Source organism: Lontra canadensis, unplaced genomic scaffold (assembly GCF_010015895.1).
Source record: "Lontra canadensis isolate GAN:19392208 unplaced genomic scaffold, GSC_riverotter_1.0 scaffold2, whole genome shotgun sequence".
In the NCBI taxonomy this organism is placed as follows: Eukaryota; Metazoa; Chordata; class Mammalia; order Carnivora; family Mustelidae; genus Lontra; species Lontra canadensis.
In genome coordinates this window covers 7,204,542-7,215,679 of record NW_022630996.1, presented here as the reverse complement: position 1 = coordinate 7,215,679, position 11,138 = coordinate 7,204,542, and the positions used below count along the sequence as shown (strand labels likewise).

General features: G+C 42.6%; 1 protein-coding gene across 1 annotated transcript in view; it reads left to right on the top strand.

The window, feature by feature from the left end:
- Positions 1-11,138, top strand: part of TBXAS1 (thromboxane A synthase 1) — a 164,151-nt gene that overhangs the window by 8,976 nt on the left and 144,037 nt on the right. The window contains exon 2 of the mRNA XM_032867796.1: positions 6,798-7,046. Within this exon, the coding sequence (XP_032723687.1) occupies positions 6,958-7,046 (89 nt within the window). The 5' untranslated portion in view covers positions 6,798-6,957. The remainder of the gene's footprint in view (positions 1-6,797; positions 7,047-11,138) is intronic.

The window sequence follows — 11,138 nt, the reverse complement described above, 5'->3', positions numbered from 1 at the left end:
TTGTGAGATTAAGAGTCACTTATGGTTTGTCTCCCTCCCAATCCCATTTTGTTTCATTCATTCTTCTCCTACCCCCCTTAACCCTCCATGTTGCATCTCCACTTCCTCATATGAGGGAGATCATAGGATAGTTGTCTTTCTCTGATTGACTTATTTCGCTAAGCATGATACCCTCTAGTTCCATCCACATCGTCGCAAATGGCAAGATTTCATTTCTTTTGATGGCTGCATAGTATCCCATTATGTATATATACCACATCTTCTTTATCCATTCATCTGTTGATGGACATCTAGGTTCTTTCCTTAGTTTGGCTATTGTAGACATTGCTGCTATAAACATTCGGGTCCATGTGCCCCTTCCGATCACTACGTTTGTATCTTTAGGGTAAATACCCAGTAGTGTAATTCCTGGGTCATAGGGTAGTTCTATTTTCAATATTTTGAGGAACCTCCAAGCTGTTTTCCAGAGTGGTTGCACCAGCTTGCATTCCCACCAACAGTGTAGGAGGGTTCCCCTTTCTCCACATCCTCGCCAGCATCCGTCATTTCCTGACTTGTTAATTTTAGCCATTCTGACTGGTGTGAGGTGGTATCTCATTGTGGTTTTGATTTGTATTTCCCTGATGCCGAGTGATGTGGAGCACTTTTTCATGTGTCTGTTGGCCATCTGGATGTCTTCTTTGCAGAAATGTCTGTTCATGTCTTCTGCCCATTTCTTGATTGGATTATTTGTTCTTTGGGTGTTGAGTTTGCTAAGTTCTTTATAGATTTTGGACACGAGCCCTTTATCTGATATGTCATTTGCAAATATCTTCTCCCATTCTGTCAGTTGTCTTTTGGTTTTGTTAACTCTTTCCTTTGCTGTGCAAAAGCTTTTGATCTTGATGAAATCCCAATAGTTCATTTTTGTCCTTGCTTCCCTTGCCTTTGGCGATGTTCCTAGGAAGATGTTGCTGCGGCTGAGGTCAAAGAGGTTGCTGCCTGTGTTCTCCTCAAAGATTTTGATGGATTCCTTTCTCACACTGAGGTCGAAGAGGTTGCTGCCTGTGTTCTCCTCAAAGATTTTGATGGATTCCTTTCTCACACTGAGGTCCTTTATCCATTTTGAGTCTATTTTCATGTGTGGTGTAAGGAAATGGTCCAATTTCATTTTTCTGCATGTGGCTGTCCAATTTTCCCAACACCATTTGTTGAAGAGACTGTCTTTTTTCCATTGGACATTCTTTCCTGCTTTGTCAAAGACTAGTTGACCATAGAGTCGAGGGTCCATTTCTGGGCTCTCTATTCTGTTCCATTGATCTATTTGTCTGTTTTTGTGCCAGTACCATGCTGTCTTGATGATGACAGCTTTGTAATAGGGCTTGAAGTCCAGAATTGTGATGCCACCAACTTTGGCTTTCTTTTTCAATATTCCTTTGGCTATTCGAGGTATTTTCTGGTTCCATATAAATTTTAGGGTTATTTGTTCCATTTCTTTGAAAAAAAAATGGATGGTATTTTGATAGGAATTGCATTAAATATGTAGATTGTTTTAGGTAGCATAGACAGTTTCACAATATTTGTTCTTCCAATCCAGGAGCATGGAATATTTTTCCATTTCTTTGTGTCTTTCTCAATTTCTTTCATGAGTACTTTATAGTTTTCTGAGTATAGACTCTTAGCCTCTTTGGTTAGGTTTATTCCTAGGTATCTTATAGTTTTGGGTGCAATTGTAAATGGGATTGACTCCTTAATTTCTCTTTCTTCTGTCTTGTTGTTGGTGTAGAGAAATGCAACTGATTTCTGTGCATTGATTTTATATCCTGACACTTTACTGAATTCCTGTACAAGTTCTAGCAGTTTTGGAGTGGAGTCTTTTGGGTTTTCCACATATAGTATCATATCACCTCCGAAGAGTGATAGTTTGACTTCTTCTTTGCCGATTTGGATGCCTTTAATTTCCTTTTGTTGTCTGATTGCTGAGGCTAGGACTTCTAGTACTATGTTGAATAGCAGTGGTGATAATGGACATCCCTGCCGTGTTCCTGACCTTAGTGGAAAAGCTTTCAGTTTTTCTCCATTGAGAATGATATTTGTGGTGGGTTTTTCATAGATGGCTTTGATAATATTGAGGTATGTGCCCTCTATCCCTACACTTTGAAGAGTTTTGATCAGGAAGGGATGCTGTCTGTACTTTGTCAAATGCTTTTTCAGCATCTATTGAGAGCATCATATGGTTCTTGTTCTTTCTTTTATTAATGTATTGTATCACATTGATTGATTTTTGGATGTTGAACCAACCTTGCAGCCCTGGAATAAATCCCACTTGGCCATGGTGAATAATCCTTTTAATGTACTGTTGAATTCTTTTTTTTTTTTTAAGATTTTATTTATTTATTTTGACAGACAGAGATCACAAGTAGGCAGAGAAGCAGAGAGAGAGAGAGGAGGAAGCAGGCTCCCTGCTGAGCAGAGAGCCCGATGTGGGGCTCGATCCCAGGACCCTGGAATCATGACCTGAGCCGAAGGCAGAGGCTTTAACCCACTGAGCCACCCAGGCGCCCCTGTATTGTTGAATTCTATTGGCTAGTATTTTGGTGAGAATTTTCGCATCTGTATTCATCAAGGATATTGGTCTGCAGTTCTCTTTCTTGGTGGGATCCTTGTCTGGTTTTGGGATCAAGGTGATGCTGGCCTCATAAAATGAGTTTGGAAGTTTTCCTTCCATTTCTATTTTTTGGAACAGTTTCAGGAGAATAGGAATTAGTTCTTCTTTAAACGTTTGGTGGAATTCCCCTGGGAAGCCATCTGGCCCTGGGCTTTTGTTTGTTTGAAGATTTTTGATGACTGTTTCAATCTCCTTACTGGTTATGGGTCTGTTCAGGTTTTCTATTTCTTCCTGGTTCAGTTGTGGTAGTTTATATGTCTCTAGAAATGCATCCATTTCTTCCAGATTGTCAAATTTGTTTGCATAGAGTTGCTCATACTATGTTCTTATAATTGTTTGTATTTTTTTGTGTTAGTTATGATCTCTCCTCTTTCATTCATGATTTTATTTATTTGGGTCCTTTCTCTTTTCTTTTTGATAAGTCTGGCCAGGGGTTTATCAATCTTATTAATTCTTTCAAAGAACCAGCTCCTAGTTTTATTGATTTGTTCTATTGTGTTTTTTTTGTTTTTTTTTTTTCTATTTCATTGATTTCTGCTCTGATCTTTATTATTTCTCTTCTCCTGCTGGGTTTAGGCTTTCTTTCTTGTTCTTTCTCCAGCTCCTTTAGGTGTAGGGTTAGGTTGTGTACCTGAGACCTTTCTTGTTTCTTGAGAAAGGCTTGTACCGCTATATATTTTCCTCTCAGGACTGCCTTTGCTGTGTCCCACAGATTTTGAACCGTTGTGTTTTCATTATCATTTGTTTCCATGAATTTTTTCAATTCTTCTTTAATTTCCTGGTTGACCCATTCTTTCTTTAGAAGGATGCTGTTTAGTTTCCATGTATTTGGTTTCTTTCCAAATTTCCTCTTGTGATTGAGTTCTAGCTTCAGAGCATTGTGGTCTGAAAATATGCAGGGAATGATCCCAATCTTTTGATACCAGTTGAGACCTGATTTAGGACCCAGGAAGTGATCTATTCTGGAGAATGTTCCATGTGCACCAGAGAAGAATGTGTATTCTGTTGCTTTGGGATGAAATGTTCTGAATATATCTGTGATGTCCATCTGGTCCAGTGTGTCATTTAAGGTCTTTATTTCCTTGTTGATCTTTTGCTTGGATGATCTGTCCATTTCAGTGAGGGGAGTATTAAAATCCCCTACTATTATTGTATTATTGTCGATGTGTTTCTTTGATTTTGTTATTAATTGGTTTATATAATTGGGTGCTCCCATGTTAGGGGCATAGATATTTAAAATTGTTAGATCTCCTTTTTGGACAGATCCTTTGAGTATGATATAGTGTCCTTCCTCATCTCTTATTATAGTCTTTGGCTTAAAATCTAATTGATCTGATATAAGGATTGCCACCCCTGCTTTCTTCTGATGTCCATTAGCATGGTAAATTGTTTTCCACCCCCTCACTTTAAATCTGGAGGTGTCTTCGGGTCTAAAATGAGTTTCTTGTAGGCAACATATAGATGGGTTTTGTTTTTTTATCCATTCTGATACCCTGTGTCTTTTGATTGGGGCATTTAGCCCATTAACATTCAGGGTAACTATTGAGAGATATGAATTTAGTGCCATTGTATTGCCTGTAAGGTGACTGTTACTGTATATTGTCTCTGTTCCTTTCTGATCTACTACTTTTAGGCTCTCTCTTTGCTTAGAGGACACTTTCAATATTTCCTGTAGAGCTGGTTTGGTGTTTGCAAATTCTTTCAGTTTTTGTTTGTCCTGGAAGCTTTTTGTCTCTCCATTTTCAATGATAGCCTAGCTGGATATAGTATTCTTGGCTGCATGTTTTTCTCATTTAGTGCTCTGAATACATCATGCCAGCTCTTTCTGGCCTGCCAGGTCTCTGTGGATAAGTCCACTGCCAATCTAATATTTTTACCCTTGTATGTTACAGACTTCTTTTCCCGGGCTGCTTTCAGGATTTTCTCTTTGTCACTAAGACTTGTAAATTTTACTATTAGGTGATGGGGTGTGGACCTATTCTTGTTGATTTTGAGGGGGGTTCTCTGCGCCTCCTGGATTTTGATGCTTGTTCCCTTTGCCATATTAGGGAAATTCTCTCCAATAATTCTCTCCAATATACCTTCTGTTCCCCTCTCTCTTTCTTCTTCTTCTGGAATCCCAATTATTCTAATGCTGTTTCGTCTTATGGTGTCACTTATCTCTCGAATTCTCCCCTTGTGGTCCAGTAGCTGTTTGTCCCTCTTTTGCTCAGCTTCTTTATTCTCTGTCATTTGGTCTTCTATATCACTAATTCTTTCTTCTGCCTCATTTATCCTAGCAGTGAGAGCCTCCATTTTTTATTGCACCTCATTAGTAGCTTTTTTGATTTCAACTTAGTTAGATTTTAGTTCTTTTATTTCTCCAGAAAGGGCGTTTATATCTCCCGAGGGGGTTTCTCTAATATCTTCCATGCCTTTTTCGAGCCCGGCTAGAACCTTGAGAATCGTCATTCTGAACTCTATATCTGACATATTACCATGTCTGTATTGATTAGGTCCCTAGCCTTTGGTACTGCTTCTTGTTCTTTTTTTGTGTGTGTGTGGTGAATTTTTCACCTTGTCATTTTGTCCAGGTAAGAGTATATGAAGGAGCAAGTAAAATACTAAAAGGGTGGCAAAGACCCCAGGAAAATACACTTTAACCAAATCAGAAGAGACCCCAAATCGTGGGAGGGAGAAAGGGGATAAAAAGAGGTTCAGAAAAAAAAAAAGAAAAGAAACAATTAAAAAAAGGAAATGAATAAAAAATATAAAAAAGAAAATATATATATGTATATATATATACATATATATATATATTAGATAAACTAGTTAAAAAACGTTAAAAAAGAAAAGGGTAGAAGTTAAAAAAAAATTTAGCAGAAGAAGAAAAAAAAATTGAAAAAAAACCCCAACAAATTAAATTAACTGCAAGACTAATGAATCATGGGGAGAAAGCCATGAGTTCCGTGCTTTGCTTTCTCCTCCTCTGGAATTCCGCTGCTCTCCTTGGTATTGAAACTGCACTCCTTGGTAGGTGAACTTGGTCCCGGCTGGGTTTCTTGTCGATCTTCTGGGGGAGGGGCCTGTTGTAGTGATTCTCAAGTGTCTTTGCCCCAGGCGGAGTTGCACCGCCCTTACCCAGGGCCGGGCTGAGTAATCCGCTCGGGTTTGCTTTCGGGAGCTTTTGTCCCCTGAGCGCTTTCCGTAGAGTCCGGAGGATGGGAATGAAGATGGCGGCCTCCCAGTCTCCGGCCTGGAGGAGCCGAGAGCCCGGGGCCCCACTCCTCAGTGCGCCCTCAGAGAACAGCGCCCAGTAACTCTCGTCTCCCTGGCCTCCGGCCGCGCTCCGAGCTGACCGAGCCTGCGAGCGGTTCAAGGTAAGCCCGAGCTGAGAGCTCACTCCTCGGCTCCGTCTCTGTAGCCGGCTTCCCCGTTCTAATACCTGCGAGCTCTGCGATACTCAGACACCCCCGATCCTTCTGTGACCCTGCGGGACCTGGGGCCACGCTGACCCCGCGTGGGCTTCACCCCGGTTAAGCCTCTGGAGCGATGTCCCTCAGCAGAACAGACTTTTAAAAGTCCTGATGTTGTGCTCCGTTGCTCCGCCGCTTGCCGGGAGCCGGCCCCTCCCCCCCGCGGTCTATCTTCCCATCGCTTTGGATTCACTTCTCCGCCAGTCCTACCTTTCAGAAAGTGGTTGATTTTCTGTTTCTAGAATTGCTGTTCTTCTTCTCTTCGATCTCCCGTTGGATTTGTAGATGTTTGCAATGTTTAGATAAGCTATCTAGCTGATCTCCCGCAACCTGAAGTAGCCTCAGTTGCTACTTCTCCGCCATCTTGACTCCTCACCAGCATTTTCAATCAGGCTGATATTTGATCCCATTTCTTTTCTGGGACATTCAGAGTCTCCAGACCCCATATCTTCACTGAATTATGAATTCTTTTTTTGGAAGGGGAGTCTTTCTCCATAGACTACTGGTTGGAGTAGAAATCTATGGTTGCAACCATTTAGCGTCTCAACAAACATGGGACCAGTCCTGCTGCTCCTTCCCTGGGAAGTTAACATAAATGTTTATTGACAGTGCTGTCCTCCAGAAAATAGTTGCTGATTCATTGCCTTACACTGAAACCCTGTGTTTTTTCCTTTCTCTTCCTTCCTCTTTCTAAGGAGACACTCTGACCGAGAGCGCATTTTGGGGACCCACTTGATGTGATGTGGTCTTGGTTGGCTGATCCTTCTTCCATCTGTGGATTGTGGTCCCTGTGACAGCAGGGGGTCAGCCTCCCTCTTTCCTCCAGAAGATTGATCTTCTAGGGACTCAGCGACAATGGAAGTCTTGGGGTTTCTCAAACTGGAAGTGAATGGCCCCATGGTGGCAGCGGCCCTCTCAGCGGTCCTCTTGGCCCTCCTGAAGTGGTAAGTCAGCCAGCAAGTTCCCACGACCGTGACATTGTCAGCATCAGCTGCCCTGGAGCCTTGCTAGAGCCAGGGCGGGGGATGTGGGAGTGTTTTTCTTCTCTCCTAATCTAGAGGGAGTTGAGTATTAACACAGCTTCAGAATGAAAAGCAAACAGCCAGGTTAATCTTTTGCTAAAATGCATGAGATCGAGGTGTCAGGAAAGGCTGGTGATTCAGTGACTGAGAACGCTACACATAATTAAGTTTGAAAGATGGAAAAAGAAACAAATTAGAAAGGTTTGGGGGGAAGCATTTCCTCGTGTGCGTCATATCTTCTCCCTTTGCTTTTCTGAGATCTGCTCCCCATGATGGGGATACTGTGGATTCAGCCTCTTGGTTCATGGGACATTAAAAACGGGAGGGACATAGGAACTGTCTGGCATCATGGGCCACTTTGCAGGAGGACATGTGCAGGGATTTCTGTGGGTTTAAGGACAAAGTGGTGGAACTAATTTTCTAGTTTTCTGCTATTTGGTAGAAGGGAATGGATTCTGGTGGCTGGAGTGCACGAGACCCTAAAAGGATCTCAGATTTGAACTGAGAGTAGCTTCCTGTTACCTGGTTAATTCCACAGGAGGCTTTCAAAGTCCAGCTCTGCCGAAGGCCTGTCTGTCGAGGGAAGGGCGCGCAATATGGGCCCATTTATGCATACGTACCCGGCTGGTTTAACTCACTACAGTCACCCACTCGATCCAAAGCACCTGGATTTACGTGGCTCCGGTTTTTGAGGGGAAAGTGGAAAAATTAATGGAGAACTTGAGTTTGAGCAGAATTTCAATTTATGTTTTTGGTGGTAATAAAGCCTCCCCTAGATTAATAACTGGGAAAGCACTTTGAAAAGCATCAAGCATTATGCAAATGCAAGGTATTATTCTTTTGGAATTTGCATAGCTGAAAATGGAATTCACGTTTGATGTTCTATGATGATGAAATGACTTCTTGGAAATTGGCTCTGAAACTCAGCTTCAGTCCCAGTGCTATTTTTGCTTTTTAACTGGTTTAATTATCTTTTGAACTTTTCTCAGTGCAGCTTATTTTGCCTTGAAACCAGCCACATGCAAAACCAGGAGTCACGAGTTGCTCCTCCCACCCCCACCACCCCACTCATCCATCTCAAAGTGTTCCTGTGCTCAGGGATGCCTATGCCTCAGTCTGGACACATCATAGGTGCTTAGTAGATGGCAGCCACCATCATGTAAGCTAACGCAGAGGAAGAGAAGTCTTTAGTGCTTCAGGTGTATATATATATTTTTTTAAAAGATTTTATTTATTTATCTGACAGACAGAGATCACAAGTAGGCAGAGAGGCAGGCAGAGAGAAAGGAAGGGAAGCAGGCTCCCCGCTGAGCAGAGAGCCCGACGCGGGGCTCCAGGCTCCATCCCAGGACCCTGAGATCATGACCTAAGTCGAAGGCAGAGGCTTTAACCCACTGAGCCACCCAGGTGCCCCTCAGGTATATTTTAAATTTCTTCTTCATAGGATTATGAATCTATTTTCCCATCAATAGCTATGCTCTGACTGTGGTTCTCAAAGTATGTACCGTCTGAATCCTCCAGGCCGTTTCACAGCATTAATGTTGGTATTAGACACTTTTCTACATGTTTCTGTCTTTGTTGTGTGTTCCCCCGCCCCCCTCAGCTCCTGGCTCAGTGCCTGACTTATAGCATGGCCTCGATAAATGTTTGATGAACAAATGAATGAACTGCATACATTAGTGTCGTTCTGGTCATGGAAAGGGGCATGTGTCCTGACTGATAAGCTGCTGTAACTGGATGGGTATCATTCGTGTAGATCAGGAAGTCGCAGACAATAACACTGCACCATTCAGCAAGGCAGCTGTGCATCTGTGATCCACTCCTGGGGCCATATTAATAACCTGGGCCAAAGACACAGAGATTAGATAAAAGCATGCAGCAGCCACGGTAAACAGGAAGTGAAAGCTGACTTCCGTTTGTTATCTTAAAAATATTTGTTGATCTGTTAATGTATGCCAGGCCTGGAGTAGAGGCTTTCTGGTACAAGGTCAGGAAATAGGGGGTCGGGATCCTATGCCCAAGGCAGGGGGAGACATGGAGGCTCTGGGGTAAGCATGGTGCCTGGAGGGAATCATGCTGAAGGAGAGCAGGCAGCAGAAGACGGTGGCTACAGCTGTGACTCTAGAGCTCCTGGGTCTATCCCTTGATCCAGCTCAAGGTGACCATTCTTGGGCTCTCAAGCCTCCTCTTCCAGGCAAGGCTGTAGGGATCCTCTGAGCAACTGACTCCTGCTTGAATGAGGTGGGACCTCTCCTCCTGCTTCCTTCTCCTGAGGGGTACTTGTGGAGAGAGAGCAGTGCTCAGGGAAAGCTGGAGGTGGACAGATCCCCATAGCCATCTTGCTCCCAAGAAGACACTGTGGAGGGTGGCTTGTCTTGATCATTCAAACTCCTTTGTCTTTCCTTTGAGAGTCATCTTTGCCATTGGGTCAGATAAGAGTGTCAGGAAGAGCCTAAACTCTGAGAAAGTAGAATTAGGAGGATTGCATCTTGCCTCGGGCATTGGCCTGTGAGTTCCTGCCAGGGAGGGGTGAGGTCTCATGTCTCACTGCAGTTCCAGAAATCTCTATCCATGGCACAGATGTCCTTCTAGCATTTGGTTTAATGGCAGTACAGGTAAGAAGTACACATTCATGAGCCCAGCATCCAGGACTTAGGGTTTGGCTCTTGCCTCTTTCAGTGGCTTCCTCTCCCCCATAACCTGTTCTGAAAGTGGTCGTGTTGCTGCCTGTGTCCTTCCTTTGCCCTTCCATGCTTGGAATTCCCTTCTTCTTCTCCTTCCTTCAGTGCTCAGTTCAGGGGCATCTCCTCAGGGGAGCTTCTCCTCTTTGTCCAGAGCACTTAGGAGTCCCCAATCAGTGCTGCTTTTATCATATCTCCCATCACACTCCCCCCATACCCCAATGCCCAGCCTGTGGCACTGGTGCATTACAAATGCTAGCTGAAGGCTAATTCCAGCCTCTGATCTCTGTTGGTATTTTTCTTGCTGGTTCTTCTCTTGGCCTTCCCAGATCACTACAGATCTTAACAATTGTGCCCACACGAGTCACCCCTTTTCCTGAAAGCCTCTTGTGTTTTCAGTTTGTACCAACTCAGTGACCCCTTTTTAAATTGTTGCTGTAGGCCCAGCCGCACTGTCAAACAGAGACCATGAGGTCTACTAATAAAGACTTCTTAATCACGAAGTGCATATGTGAATTTGGAAAGAAGAAAGCAAAAGAGTCAATTTCATTCAAAAAGAGACCATTATAAAACAGGCACAGTATATTTCTATAGTTTTCCTCAAAGTGCATTTGACACAATTTTCAACAACACGTATTTAAATCAACAGTTGATGGGGTATCAGGAGATCAAGGCTGCCCCACTGGGGCTGGAGCTGGGGCAGACATATAGAATATATTAGCCAGAAGTACATGAAACACACACAAAGGTGATTAACTCACATGACAAGACATTTTCAAAGCTCATTTTTTTCTGGGTAAAACTGTTTGAAAGTTTTACTTCTGGAAAAGATTTGATGTATAAGAAGTAAGTTGTATGAACTGAATATTGCTAGAGACAACCTTAACTTCTAGTGTATTTAAACTTTCAAGCACCCCTAATACTTGGCAGCTGGATTCCCGATGGCAAAGATTGCTTTATTCTTTAAAAGAGCATAAGGAAGTGGCCCAAATATTAACACTGGTTTTTATTCCTTGGTGGGATTACAAGTGATTTCTATTTCTTTTTTTAGTCTTTTGACAGCTTCCATATTTCTTTCATGCATATGAGTTACTGAACAAAAAATATAAAATAAAAAAAGAGAGAAACTTTACTAAAAAGAAGAGAAAATTGCTCTTCTCCAGTAGTGAAGAGGAAACCAGTTTTATGCTTTGGGTGTGGAAGTTTTCAGGATGATAATCTCATTATTTCTACCAATAGAGTACAATGTACAAGGGGAATTTGGAGTGATGGGAGAGCTTCTTGGCTAATGAGGCAGTGCAAAAAGTAAACTGTAATGGTTCCATTAAGTAGC